This window comes from Staurois parvus, unplaced genomic scaffold, assembly GCF_062004578.1.
Source record: "Staurois parvus isolate SC_StPar_1 unplaced genomic scaffold, SC_StPar_1.0 ptg001054l, whole genome shotgun sequence".
In the NCBI taxonomy this organism is placed as follows: domain Eukaryota; kingdom Metazoa; phylum Chordata; class Amphibia; order Anura; family Ranidae; genus Staurois; species Staurois parvus.
In genome coordinates this window covers 894,359-909,977 of record NW_028318850.1, presented here as the reverse complement: position 1 = coordinate 909,977, position 15,619 = coordinate 894,359, and the positions used below count along the sequence as shown (strand labels likewise).

The following is a 15,619-nucleotide window of genomic DNA, read 5'->3' as shown; positions in this document are numbered from 1 at the left end:
CTAATTAAATGTAAGGGGGCCCTCTGATGGGGACACCGATGTAAAGGGGTGCTCTGACTGGGAGTCCTGATGTAAGGGGCCACACTGATCGGGACATCTAATGTAAGGGGATACTCTAATGGGGACCCTAATGTATGGGGGCACACTGATGGGGAACCTGATATAAGGGGGCACTGTGGTGGGGACACCTGATGTAAAGGGGCAGTCTGATGGGGACACTGATGTTAGGGGATGTTCTGATGGGGACACCGATGTAAAGGGGTGCTCTGATCGGGAGTCCTGATGTAATAGGGCACTCTGAGGGGGACATCTAATGTAAGAGGATACTCTAATGGGGACCCTGATGTATGGAGGGGGGCGCACTGATGGGGACCCTGATATAAGGGTGCACTTTGATGGGGATAACTAATCAAATGTAAAGGGGCACTCTGATGGGGACACTAATGTTAGGGGTTGTTCTGAAGGAGACAATGATGTAAAGGGGTGCTCTGATTGGGAGTCCTGATGTAAGAGGGCACTCTGATCAGGACATCTATTGTAAGGGCATACTCTAATGGGGACCCTAATGTATGGGGGCACACTGATGGGGACCCTGATCTAAGGGGGTGCTCTCATGGGAATCTGAAGTAAAGGGCTACTCTGATGAGGACTCCTGATGTACATGGGGACTCTGATAGGTAAATCTGATATAAGAGGCATAGGCTCTGTTGAATCACCCTAATTCAATGACAGCCTAATACATATTAGTTTTTCCCAGGTCGTGACACTGTATGACAGACTGCCAGTGACTCACACGGTGTTGTCATTATACCCCCTGACTTTTTTTTCCTGCACCCTCAGATCAGATAGGTTAAATCTGGCCCTGTGAGCACTTGGAGGACAGGGGCGGGGAGCTGAAATTGTACAATTTAGAGCTTGTTGAGAGCTGATTGAAGGGAAAGGAAAGGAAAAGGGAAAGGAAAGGGAAAGGGAAAGAGAAGGGAAGGAAAGGGAATCCCCCCCGTCACACAGCACACAGGAACAGAGATGAGGCTGTCAATCACAGGCTGTGTGCCAGAGCTCTCTCCCTTTCACCTTTATTACCTCTTGCTGTCAGTAAAACTTATCAGAAGTGACTCATGCTGATAACAGAGGAATAAAGCAGCAGACAGAAATGACACTTAGTGCTCTGGAATGGACAAGTACACACTATAGAGGGATATGCTTTGTTCATATTTCATGTCTGAGGTTTACAACCCCTTTAAGAAACTTGCAAACAGTGAGGGATAATGCTAAACATATTGAAACATAGATTTTGGGCTTACATACACTTTATTGCTTTTCTGGACAGGACAGAAAATGAAGGGTAATCCATGATACATATGGGAAAAAAAACAGCCAAGAGCGGGTTTACCCTTCCCTACTTTATCCATAATGAAAAAAAAAGGTTTTTGCTTTTAGATATACTTTGATGTTTGGACACAGTTTTGCAACTTTTGTCATATTTCAGAAAAACTATATATATCTCTGCAACTACCTGGAGGGCCAAGTATTTGAAAAATGTGGGACGTCTACCACAAAAAAAAAGAAAAAAAAAAAAGAGTGCCCCTGCAAGGTAATGGCATAATGTGCTAGTATGCCCCGAATACAAGGGAAGGGAAGGGGGTTGACCTACAGTTTTACCATGGGGGTCAGGAAAAAAATTAGGATTTACATTCATGCCAAGTATCTCTTGACTCATTTTTGGTCCATGTTTACCATTTAAATTTGTATCATCATGGGGGTCCATAGCTTTCGTCAAGTTCCTAAAGGGGTCCGTGAATTAAAAAAAAAGGTTAAGAACCACCGATCTAAAGGGTCACCTCCTATGATCCCGGACTATATAGTGTTACACATCATTGAAATATCATTTTATTTGTGGAACTGATTTTTGGAAACAAAGATTTGATGGGCCAACCTAATGAACATTTGACCGCAAACTTTGAATTCAATCCAAGTCTATGGGACTCGAACTCGTAAATTCAAAAGTGCCCATTTTGAAGGCTTATATGCAGGGGCAGACTGACAACTCATGGGGCCCCTAGGCAATAGGGGATCATGGGGCCCCTGTGTCCTTGCCCAAACTCAAAAAAACCTATGAAAACGGTACCAGGGGCATCTCATGGGGCCCCCTACTGACCCCGAGCCCTCGGGCAGTGCCCGAGTTTCCAAATGGTCAGTCTGCCCCTGCTTATATGCAAGTTATGGTGGTATGGGGCTCGGGTACTGCTCTGAGGGACATGAATCAGTGTGAAAATTTTTTTTCAAAAAGTACCTTTTTTAAAAGGGGCAGTAATTTTTCATTGTTTAAAGTAAAGAAAGAAAAAAAAAGTAAAATTCCTTTAAATATCACGCCTGCTTGTTACTGTTTTATATTCTACTTGATGCTGTAATGTTGTTTTTGCAGCCTATTTCATAAAAAAATAAAATTGTTTGTAAACAAAATATCACGCCTGGGGGGTCCCCTTAAACTACCTCCAAAGTTACACATCTGTACAATGTATAGAACTTGCTGCAGCAGGATTGACATTTAAAAAAATGATTTTTTTCTAAAAAAAAACAAATATAAAATTTTTTTTTAAAAAAACCAACATGGGTTCCCCCCCTCCTGCCCCAATCCATTTCAGACCCTTTAGGTCTGGTAGAAAATATAGGAGGGACCCCACAGTAGGTCCTTTAGACCTGGTAGGACTTTTAAGGGGAACCCCACCCCTATAAAATTGGGGAAAAAAGTGTGGGGTCCCCCCAAGGAAAGGGGGAGGATGATCAAGCACCCCCCCCATGGGTTATCAGGCCATATGCTATCGTGACAAGGGCCTCTTCTCCACAACTCTGGCCTGATGATTGTGGAGGTCTGTGGACAGGGGGGCTCTTTATCATCAGGGTTTCCCTTTAAATACCCTGATGCTGCCCCCCCTTATGAATGAGTAAGGGATACTTGTACCTCTACCGACTCACTAAAGGGTTACATTTAGAAAAAATAAAGATGCCAGACTTTTGAAAAATTCTTTTACTTAAACAAAAAAACAAAACAACAGTTTTTGATAAGTCCTTTAGTTTAAAAAAAAGCCAAAAATAGCAAAAAAAGGAAAAAAAAAAGTTCCATTGATGTAATACATCCTCAATCACATCATCCAGCGTTGTCCCTATGAAGCCGACTCGTCAAAATAAAAAAAAAAAGACGCCCGCCAACCTGTTCGCACCCGCCAAGCACTCGCCACAATATAACAGGTTTGACAGTTGCTGGTCACATGTCAACAATTGGGTGGAGCTAGTGCTGCACAATTGTTGACATGTGACCGGCAACTGTCAGATTGGCAGTCAATTGGGCAGAGCTAGCAATGATGTCGGTGGTTTGACTTTTGGGGAGAACCCAAAAAAAGTTACGCTGGGGCCCCTCCTAACCTTCCTACCAGACCTAAAGGGCCTGGTATGGATCAGGGGGGAACCCCACGCTGTTTTTTTACAAAGTATTGTTTTTTTTAATATAATTTTTTTAATATATAGTGTGGACTTTGCCGTGAGTCATGATTGGCCAAAGTCACGGTGACTTTGGCCAATCATGGCTCTCATAGTGCATTGTGCTGTGATTAGCCAAAGCATTGCACCTGACCACAGGTGTCAATCACACTGGCCAATCACAATGCACTGTGAGAGCACAGTGCATTGTGGGGTGCTCTCACGCACGAACGGCTAACACACGAACGGCCGATGTTTGAGTCGAAGTAGGTGGACTAGCGAGTGATAGTTTTGGAGATGAAGGTGGTTATTGCACCTGCAATTTTTTTCAATAAAACCTTTGGGTAAGTCTTAAAAAAAATACCGGAGATCTTCTCCTGGAGAGGGTCCCCAGAAATTAGAGGAGATCTCCAGTAATTTTCAGCTCAAACATCAAGCCCATCCCTAATAGCTACTAGTAAAAATACCATTTTCTACATTTTTCATTGTCTTAGTTTTATACCACTCTTTATCTACTCACTCAGGAAATCCAATGTCCATTCTTCAATCTTGGGTTCTTGGAGGCTGTTGTGTGTAACTTTACACCTAAACTTCTTCCCAAGGTCCTCCATTTCAAAGGTGAGCTTCAAAGTAGACGTAACATTGTAGAGACCATGGTCATCAACCCTTGTTGGGTCTCCTGTGTGCGGCAGCAAGTCATCCTCCTTATACCATTCCACCGTCAGCTCCTGCGGAAAGAATCCCAGGATGTTGCAGGACAGCTCCATCTCCTGACCAGCTGATGGTACTGCTGGATTGGATCTTATAGGTTCTAGGACAGGTACAGCTGAAAGAAGAGGTAGATTGTAGTAAAAACCCTGATTTTTTTTTTTTTTAGGAAAAACAGACACCACACCCCTTCTCTATACGGTCAAATGTATACATTGCAATGATTTAATAACCCAACTCTGGCCATCCCCCCCAACTGCAATTTATTCTTTAATACTTACCTTTTCTGGATCATGTGACATACAGGGTCCTCATTCTATTTGAATCTTTTCTGATAGAGGGAGGTCCTCATTCATGCATTAATGTATACGAGCACAGGGCACCATGCTTTTTTTGTAAACCCCTACTGGGGGGGGGGGGGGCTCTATAAAGTATGCTTTCATACTGTAATTTGTTATTTTTTTACATAACTTTTTTAGATGTCTTTAGGGTTCCCTGATCATGTGACATACAGGGGTTTATTTACTAAAGCTGGAGAGTCCAAAATCAGACTCACTTCTGCATAGAAACCAATCAGCTTCTAACCTCAGCTTGTTCAATGAAGCTTTGGAAATGAAACCTGGAAGCTGATTGGTTTCTATGCAGAAGGGAGTCTGATTTTGGACTCTCCAGCCTTAGTAAATAAACCCCACAGGGTCCTCATTCTATTTGGATCTTTTCCAGTGGTTGGAGGGCCTCATTGATGGATTAATGTATGTGAAGGCAGGGCACCATGCTTTTTTTGTAAACTCCTGCTGGGGGGGGGGGGGGGTTATAAAGTATGATTTAATACCCAACTCCACCCATCCTACACCCCCAACTGTAATTTATTTTTTACATAACTTTTCTAGATGTTTTTAGGTCTTTAGGGTTGCCTGCTCATGTGACATACAGGGTCCTCAGTCTATTTGGATCTTTTCCAATGGTGGGAGGGCCTCATTGATGCATTAATGTATGTGAGCCCAGGGAACCATGCTTTTTTCTGTAAACCCCTGCTGGGGGGGCTCTATAAAGTATGATTTAATACCCAACTCCACCCATCCTACACCCCCAACTGTAATTTATTTTTTACATAACTTTTCTAGATGTTTTTAGGTCTTTAGGGTTGCCTGATTATGTGACATACCGGGTCCTCATTCTATTTGGATCTTTTGCAGTGGTGAGAGGGCCTCATTGATGCATTAATGTATGTGAGCCCAGGGCATCATGCTTTTTTTTTAAACCCCTGCTGGGGGGGCTCTATAAAGTATGATTTAATGATTTAACTCCACCCATACCCCACCCCCCACTGTAATTTTTTTACATAACTTTTCTAGAGGTCTTTAGGGTTGCCTGATCATGTGATATACAGGGTCCTCATTCTATCTGGATCTTTTCCAATGGTGAGAGGGCCTCATTGATGCGCAGGGCACCATGTTTTTTTTTTGTAATCCCCAGCTGATAGGACTCTTTAAAGTCTTTGTGAACTTAATACAAGTGTTCTACATACTGGCACTGCTTACCCACTGGTTAGGCATGCCGTTTATCTGAAAATTCTAAATAAAATGTCTAAGTGACTTTTTGGTTTAGTGTCATTTCTCCTCGCCCTGCTCTTGTTGGTTTGAGTGGATCCTCATATAGACACCCAGCTGCCTGAGCCAAGGTCACCCATCTCAGGAGTTCTTTAGCTCCTTGGATACTGTAAAACAAGTCCTGATGCTGTAGGCAGGAACAAATCAGTGACTGATATTCTTTTTGACACAATCTGGCCAGAGCTGTGTGGTGCCAAGACCTGATCTCAAAGAAGAGGTGGGTTGAGAGGCATACACACTACTAGAGTGTACAGTAAGGTGACCAGATTTTCAAAATGAAATCCGGGTATACTTGCACGCATTTATTAGGGGTGAGGCAGGGGCGGACCAGGGGGTAGGGATAATAGAGGCATGTGAAACGCGTCAATCCAAATTTTGGGTGTGACCAAAATGGGCTAACAGTGGGAAGGGTTTAAAAGGTATATGGTTAAAAAGCACCTGCGCCTACTTTGCTCTGGGTGAGGAGTGCAGGTCCAGGGGTGCACTGCAGGTCACCATCGCAAGCAAAGATAAAGCAGCGAATAACCTTACCCCCCGCAACGAAGCCTGCACAAGTCGGGGGGGGGGGGACTGGGAAGACCATGTAATATCTGCAGGTGACATCACCACTAACCCTAGACACAACTGGGAACAGATACATCAATCCCCCCCAACACTTGCTCCAGACCAGTCACAGATATGTTGCCAAGATGGATTACCATCACCAATATGAACCCCTTCACGCCAGTGCCTCTCGGCCCTTTAAGGGGTTTCTGATGCGGGGGTTTAGGGTTATGTGTCCTCCATGATCGGAAAGGTCGCGATTGCAAGAAAAGACTGGGACCCTTCCATGGGATGCCAACACATGTGCTGGGAGCACGCACTCTCAGCACACGTTTGTTTACAAATGGTATGCAAATATGTGGCCGCTTGGTGTCAAGGCCCAACTCAACTCAACAGTAGATCCACACCCAGCAACAAGAGATCCCCCACCATCAGGGTCTGAAATTAAAAATCCCAGTTCAGTCTTTGCAGATGACACCAAGCTGTGCCGTGGAATAACGTCCTTACAGGATGTCTCCAACTTACAAGTCGACCTCAATGCTCTGTGTAATTGGGGGACTATGGGGCCAATGAGGTTTAATGTTGATAAATGTAAGGTTCTGCACTTGGGGGATAAGAATATGCATGGATCATACATATTAGGGGGGGGTACAACTGGGAGAATCAATGGTGGAGAAGGATTTGGGGGTTCTGGTAGATCACAAGCTTAATAATGGCAGCAACGCCAAGCTGCGGGTTCTAAAGCAAGCAAATCAATAGATCCCCCTACAGCTATCAATAGACCCTGCAGTACACCCCACCACATCCCTTGCCATTACATTCTGTATATTTGGTGCTGGAGGTGCATTCCTGCCGAAAAAAAGCCCAGGTTATTGATATGATTTTAATGACAAGCACATACCTCTTACATACATGTTGAAGGCCTGTTGCTTATTTTGGCTTAATGCAGGATAAAAAACCCGGAAGATGTATATTGTTCCATTATCTTCGCTAACATTTGCTGTGAAGGTCAGGGAGCTGGAATAACTGAAGACACGATCCTCCTGGTGTTCTTCAGATGGTGTATGTGAATATCTGCCATCACAAACCTCGCCCTTCTTAAAGATATCCTTGGTTGGCTTCTGTTTCATCATGTCTTTTTTCAGCCAACTCATTTGTAAAGGATACGGGCTATATTTAGTTATGGTGCATGTAAGTGTCACCTCTTCACCATGGATTGAGTATTCTGGGCTGATAACGGGTAACAATTTGAGACAATCTACATAAAAAAATATACAACAAATATTTTAAGTAGTAAAACACACACTTCATATCCACAGGCTTTATAGTAAAAATTGGATGCAAGGAAAAGTAAAAGCCCCATATACACAATGTACACCTGCACACTATTATGAAGCACTGCTAATCATCAATCCCGTTACACTACACATACTATATGGTCAAACTCTTGTGGATACTTGATCAGCACACCTCTCTGAGTTTAACTACTTGCCCCTTTGGCAGATTTACCCTCCTTCATGACCAGGCCATTTTTTGGTATACTACGCTGTGTTATTTTAACTGACAATTGCGTGATCATACAATGCTGCACGTAAATTAATTTGATATAATTTTTTACCCATAAATAGAGCTTTCTTTTGGTGGTATTTGATCACCTCTGCATTTTTTATTTTTTGTGAAATAAACAAAAAAAGGTAGTAAGAGGAGAGAAAAGTGAGCGCTCTCTGGGTAGCAGCTGTAGCATTAAAGGTAACCAATAAAAAAACCTCAGTAGCAATACAAATAAAACGTGCAGCGCTAAAAACAAATGTATCATAGTCCACATACAATATCAGCTAAAACGGTAAATGTCCATATGTGACAATCTGTGCATGTATAGGTGAGATAGCAGCAAAAACTTCAGTGTTGGTGCTCCAGAATAGTGGGGTAAGAATACGCACTCACTAGATGCGTAATGTAAATACGCATTAAATCAATCAGTGGAGATCCCCTTTAGAGATCGAGTATACACCAGGTCAAGGATAATCCTCCCTCTGGATGATGGTGGTGCATCAGAAGTTCCCAGGTGGTAAAAGATCCAATCAGCCAGAGGTCCCCTTTAAGGGATGGGTGGGTGTAGAAGCCTTGAGACAGGAGCTCCCTCCTCTGGATACTGCAGTGGATCGGGTGGGCTCTATAAATTAATTGCTCCACATGGCGGCCATCTTACTTATGGACAGTCAGTCCATTTTAATGCTCTTTTAACTTGTGTTTTATTTGCAAATCCTGGAATTTAATAAACCCTTTATACATTACCTACTACACTATGGGCTTGTTTTATGTCTCCCCATGTGAAGCAATTAATTTATAGAGCCCACCCGATCCACCGCAGTATCCAGAGGAGGGAGTTCCTGTCTCAAGGCTTCTACACCCACCCATCCCTTAAAGGGGACCTCTGGCTGATTGGATCCTTTACCACCTGGGAACTGCTGAGGCACCACCATCATCCAGAGGGAGGATTATCCTTGACCTGGCGCATACCTGATCTCTAAAGGGGACCTCCGCTGATTGATTTAATGCGTATTTACATTACACATCTGGTGAGTGCGTATTCTTACCCTACTATTCTGGAGCACCAACACTGACGTTTTTGCTGCTATCTCACCTATACATGCACAGATTGTCACATATGGACGTTTACCGTTTTAGCTGATATTGTATGTGGACTATGATACATTGTTTTTAGCGCTGCATGTTTTATTTGTACTAATAAACAAAAAAATACTGACAATTGGATTCTTGTAGGATACTCCAGTTCCTCCAGCATGTCTTTATGGACCTGGAGTTGAGCACAGGGGCACAGTCATGATAAAACAGAAAAGGACATTCACCTAACTGTAGCTCAAGATTGAAAGAGCACAATTGTCCAAAATGTCTTTGTATGATGTAGTATTCAACCACAATTTGTGAGGTCAAGTACTGATGTTGGATGAGAAGACCTGGCTCACAACTGGTGTTCCAATTCCCAAAACTGCTCTGAAGGGTTGGGGTCAGGGCTCTGTGCAGGCCCCTCAAGCTACTCCACACCAAACTCATACCTTGTCTTTATGAAGCTGAATTTGCTGGTCATGTTGTTACAGAAATGGGTCTTCCCTAAACCGTTACCACATGGTTGGAAGAGCACAGTTGTCTAAAATGTCTTTGTATGATGTAGTATTCAACCACAATTTGTGAGGTCAAGTACTGATGTTGGATGAGAAGACCTGGCTCACAACTGGTGTTCCAATTCCCAAAACTGCTCAGAAGGGTTGGGGTCAGGGCTCTGTGCAGGCCCCTCAAGCTACTCCACACCAAACTCATCATACCTTGTCTTTATGAAGCTGAATTTGCTGGACATGTTGTTACAGAAATGGGTCTTCTCAAAACCGTTACCACATGGTTGGAAGAGCACAATTGTCTAAAATGTCTTTGTATGATGTAGTATTAAGCCTGCATTCACACCTAAGCAGAGCCTAATTCTGCTGATTTTGAAGCGTTTTATCACTCATTCTACAGATGTATTGTAGACTGAGCAAATTCCACACGGGCAGAAACAGTTCCTCCAAATGACTGTCAGGGAGGACTTGATGGGGGAATTTATTACCTGTGTACTGGCATTGGTGGGGGAATTGTCCTTAATTGCTAGGATAAAGGTGGCAGAAGCCGCTTTAGTCATTGCAAAAAGCTAAGCAGCAATGGTGGCCAATAGAGGCCATTTACACTGTAAGACTCTACGCATGGAAACGTAACATATGTACAGAGCATATACTGATGTGCCCTGTGATTAAGCTCTTAGCGGGGACATGGTATTTCAGGAGCTACATCAGCTAAATAAAATAAAAAAATAATCATTTTTGATGGGAAATTTAAGTAACTGTAAATAATAAATTGGCTGGAGTGTCTCTTTTACATAACCATTGGTCACCATGGGGAAAACAGACCTTTAAAAATATATAAATCAATCTTACCTCCATTTACTCTTAGGGTACATTTTTTTGATCTTGGATTTTTCAGAGCAGGATGTTCCACTTGTATGGTCAGTTCTGCTCCATCATCGATCTCAATGTTTGGAGTTATTTGAAGAGTACAAGGGCAGCTGTAAAAAAGGAAAGACCTTTTTGGGCTCAGAGGTTCAAGTTCAGCTTCCAAGTTATCGTCATCCTCTCTATTAAGAGGTCGGGCTTCAGGATCTTCATCATGATTTTGATGTCCTATTTGCTCTTGGGAGGGATTCCATTCGCAGATTTGATGATTCTCAGCATTAACTCTTTTCAAATATACCTGTACTTTAACTCTTTTAGGTTTAAAATCGAATATAAAAAAAGTCAGTGTGGATTTCTTCATGTGAACCAAATATTTCGCTCCAGTAATGCTTGTAATCTGTGGAGCTGCAGGAAATAAATTTAGCACAGATATGAAGATGTTAAAATAGAAATAAACCCAGTAAGTAGCATTTAACAGGGGTTTTAACATGGTAATTCAATCTCAGAAAAAAAAGTTGGTGGTCTATGTTCTGGCATTTCCTTTATGGGGTGACAACTGTCTTTTAATTGTGCTCCTGTGTTGTCAACCTCTCACATGATGCTCTTGATGTAGACACAACTGGCCATACCGACAGACATTGTGGGGTTTATTTACTAAAGCTGGAGAGTCCAAAATCAGACTCCCTTCTGCATAGAAACCAATCAGCTTCTAACCTCAGCTTGTTCAATTGAGCTTTGGCAATGAAACCTGGAAGCCGATTGGTTTCTATGCAGAAGGGAGTCTGATTTTGGACTCTCCAGCTTTAGTAAATAAACCCCTGTGTGTTCATGGTCCACTGTTGTCACTATCAGAAAACCAGCCCAGAGCAATAATCGCAATTGTACGTATACACAGGGATTGGTAAAAAAGACATCAGTAAGGATGAACAATTCCTACCTGGATTTGGTTAGAGCCAGTTTTGCCAGCAGGAGGTTTGTTAACCCCGAACTTAGTGCCAAACCTCATTTTTTTAAAAACAGCATGGGTAGCTGGAAACTGCCATGGGGTACATGTACCAATGAAACATTTTTTTGTTAATTTTAATGCAGCTTAGGCAACATTAAAAATACACAAACCCTTTAACCAATTTAAATCCACCCAACACATATGTGTGGCGACAAAAGGGTGGGCTTCACATCATTTCTGGGGGACCAGATGTGAGGAAGAGGTCCTTGTTTCTTAAGATTGGGACCGTTGCAAATGTGAGCCTCAGAGATGGACGCGGTTCAACCATTTTGTTAGGCATCTCCATTTTCTCCCCTCATCTTTCCACCCCTCCCACTCACTGAGAGGAGACCTCTGGCCAGTGTGTGTATGTGTACTGTTTATGGGTCACTGGCAGGGCAAGGCATCCCTAGTTCAGTGCCGAGCGGTCTGCAAAAGTGTAGCCTTTCTCACCTAGGACAGGATAAGTCAATTGTTCCCAAGAGAGCTGGAGTCCCACTGTCCTGAGAACCTGTGTAATTTCACGCCTTGTAAAAAGATAACAGAGCCTTCCCCAGAGTTCAAGGCATTCCCAAGAAGCCCACACCAGATAACATTTTTAAAAGATCAATTTTTCCCCCATGTTTCATATCTTGGAATATGCGAGACTTACATTAAAACCATACATCCCGTCAGATTGGCTAGGAGCAGGTGAACAGTTTGATGGGTCATTCAAATTATCTCAGACCATCAGGGGAGCCGAAACATAGAACTCGTGAACCGTGCAACATATAATTTCATCATTCATATCTAAATAATCCTCAGACTTGTCTGCATAATAATATACCTGCGGGTAAATTGTCGCATGTGCAGCTGCGAAGTTATAGACCAGAATATGAATTATGAAAGATGTTGGTTCCAATTCTGGGTTCCGCCTGCCGATCCCTCCCTAAAAAGAGTATTGGTCATTTGCTCAGAACCACCCCCTGCTGGGGAAACTTTAAAGCAGGCTGTCAAGCCTAAGAGAAGAGGTTGAGTTGAGTTGAAGAATTCTCCCATTTTTCCATCGTAACATAGGGAGATCAAAGCACCCTCCTGCTCTGACTTGGATCTGCTAAACCCAGGACTTTGGCAAGTACTTTAACCCTTTCACCTCTCTCTGATATCTCTTTACTGTGCTGTGGTTCTCTGTATATTTATATATATATATCTTAGTTACATCTTCTCTGTAAATATTTTATTGCACCTGTTTGACCCTTTTAGTAATAAATCTCTCTTTCTGAAAGTGTTGAACTGTTTCTATAGTTCTAAATTGCAATTTACGAATCCCTGCCTTTAAAGAGATGCTACTGTTTGTTTTAACTCTCTGTATAACCAGCTTGTGTCAATGACCGGGTTATGCGGACGATTATTATAGTGTTATAGTGATATTGCGAGTTTCCTCTTTCTCTGAACAAAAAGGAGGTGGTGGCAGCGTAAAGGGGTTAATTGTGTAATTAACCTGACCCAGTAACAATCGCTCAGGCTGACTGCACATCGATCTGTTGTCCATTAGCTGGAAAATCATTGTGCAGGGTGCAGCTGGGTGTGGCATTGTTACGCACGTCACATCGCGGTTTGGATCGGCCAGTCCTTCGGTCACGAGTTCGGTGAGAAGGTCTGGGGTTTGACGCCGCGATCGTGACATGTTGGTGGCGGCGATCTTGCGATCATGACAGGGACAAGGTACTTTGAAAGGGTATTAGTATAACAAAAAAACCCACACTATAGAATCTGAAATCAGTACTGGTGCTGCTGCTCAGGTTTTAACCACTAATTAATTAAAAATTTAACCACAGAACATATAATCAATAAATAATTACAGAACAAGTCCAGCTGAGTGTGTACCACTAGCTATACCATAACCTAGATATGAGAACCTTCTCAGACAGTCTGAATCAAGTGTATGCTTTTTCTAAGTTTGTCTAAAAAAAAAGAGTTTTGGCTGAAGGTAAGCATTTAACCCTTGGGGGTTACGTTGTATGGACCTGACAGCAGGGGGTACAGTTGCAAGAAAAAGTATGTGAACCCCTTGGGATTAAGTGGCGTTTTGCATGAATTGGGCATAAAATGTGCTCTGAACGTCATCCAAGTCACAACAATAGAAGAACACAGTCTGCTGAACATAATACTACACAAACATTAGATGTTGCCATGGTTTAATTGCACATAACATGTAAACATTCACAGTGCAGGGAGGAAAAATTATGTGAGGCCCTAGCTTAATGACTTCTCCCAGAGTATATAACAATGTATCCTCATAAAGGGATATCTTTTCCGGGAGATCACCCCTTTTAAAACCGATGATTCCTGGAGATTGTCTCACCAAAATCGCCAAAGGTGCTAACACCAAAGCGAACAGAAGGGGCGAGAGAGGGCAGCCGTGCCACATCCCCCTTTGCAGCCTGACTGAATCTGACAATTCCTCGTCAACCGGACTTGGGCACTAGGGGCCGCATAGAGAAGACGCACCCAACTAATGAACTTCGAACCAATACCGAATCTAGACAATACTTTCCATAGATAAGGCCATTCCACACTATCAAATGCCTTAGTCTCATCCAAAGACAGAATTGCCATCCCCCCCAGGGTTTTCTACCGGAATTTACAAATTCAAAAAAAGTCTGCGAATATTGTTAACTGATATTTATGCATGATATTACCAATGATCCACACCAGTCTAGTAGCTAGAACCCGGGCCAGCAATTTAGCATCCGTATTCAAAAGGAAAATAGAATAGTAGGAGTCTGGTTTTACCTATCTTTTCCAAGCTTCAACAATACTATAATAACAGCTTAATTCATGGAGGGGGGCAAACCATCTCCATCCATGGCAGCATTCAGGGCATTGAGCAAGGCTGGGAGGAGTTGTTCACTGTATCTATTATATATTTTGAATGGCAATCCATCAGAACCTGGGGATTTATTACTGGGGGTGCCTACTAAAGCTTTGTGTAGCTTCTCAACAGTAATTGGCATATCTAGTTCTCTCTGGTCAGTCTCCGATAACACAGGAAAATGGCAGGTGTCTAGAAACTGCAAAAGCTCAGAATGAGTGGCTACAATTTTAGAAGCGTACAAATCATCATAAAAGTGATGAAAAACTCTCAGGATTTCCGCATGACTCATGCAAATCACTCCATCAGCATCCTCAATCTTGTCTATAGTAGACACCCCTTGTTGTGATTGTGCCACAAGAGCAAGAAGGTGTCCCGTACTTTCACCCTCCTCAAATTATGTTTATTGCAAAAATAACGCTTCTTATCAGCCACTTGAGTAAGCACTGATTCATAAAAGGGACTGGGCCTCTTTCCAGGATTTACAATTATGGGGGCTTGGATCATCTGAACCTCCCTCTGTTGAACATCTAACCGTACCTTCACCTCCCACTCCCTGGATCTACGCTTAACCTCTGAAATCTCCCGGACAATCAAGCCTCTCAGAAAGGCCTTCATTGCATCCCAAACCATTCCTCTCCAGGACAGGCCGTCATTCCGCTGCAGAAAGTCAGACAACTGCCCCGGAATCAACTTGGACTCCGAAAACAGCGTCAACCAACATGGGTTAACCTTCCACAGTGGACGAGAGCGGGTATAACACACCTGTAGTTTAACCCAGAAAGGACCATGGTCAGACAGAGCCCTGGGTTTATACACAGCATCAAATGCATACGTCAGGATAAATCGAGTTCCCAAGGCCCAAATCTATGCGTGAAAGTCCATCATGAGTAGCAGAGTAACAAGAATAGCATTTTACTGTTGGATACTTCATCTGCCACACATCTCGGAGGCCCAATTCCACCAATAAATTAGCAAATGGGGTGGGCTGAGGGGGTAGTTGTCTGCCCCTACCGCCCAAGGGCATTCTATCCAAGGTAGGGAGTAAGCAATTGTTATAATCACCTAACGCCAATAGGAGAGCATCAGGGTAAGTGGACATAAATTGAGCTAGGTGTTTAATGACCTCTGAAGAGTAGGGTGGAGGAATATATGTCGCAACCACTATACAGCGAAACCCATTCAAAGTACACAGTAGGAAAATATACCTGCCCTCTGCATCAATCCACTCCTGAACAAGTGAGGTCTCCAGAACTGGACACAGTATTCTAAATGAGGTCTAACTAAAGATCTTCATAGAAGAATCAGGACCTCCTTCCTCCTCCTGGTGACCCTCTAGTGATATAAAAATCTATATAGAGGAAGCAGGACCTCCTTCCTCCTGCCGGTTACCCTCTAGTGATTAAAAGATCTATATAGAGGAATCAGGACCTTCTTCCTC

At 42.9% G+C, this 15,619-nt stretch overlaps 1 protein-coding gene across 1 annotated transcript in view; it reads right to left on the bottom strand.

Annotated features, from left to right (window-relative positions):
• Positions 1-15,619, bottom strand: part of LOC149440765 (uncharacterized) — a 77,219-nt gene that overhangs the window by 4,360 nt on the left and 57,240 nt on the right. Inside the window, exons 5-7 of the mRNA XM_089658169.1 lie at positions 10,325-10,744; positions 7,240-7,596; positions 3,998-4,303 (exon numbers count right to left, since the gene is read on the bottom strand). Coding sequence (XP_089514295.1) covers positions 3,998-4,303; positions 7,240-7,596; positions 10,325-10,744 — 1,083 coding nt within the window. The remainder of the gene's footprint in view (positions 1-3,997; positions 4,304-7,239; positions 7,597-10,324; positions 10,745-15,619) is intronic.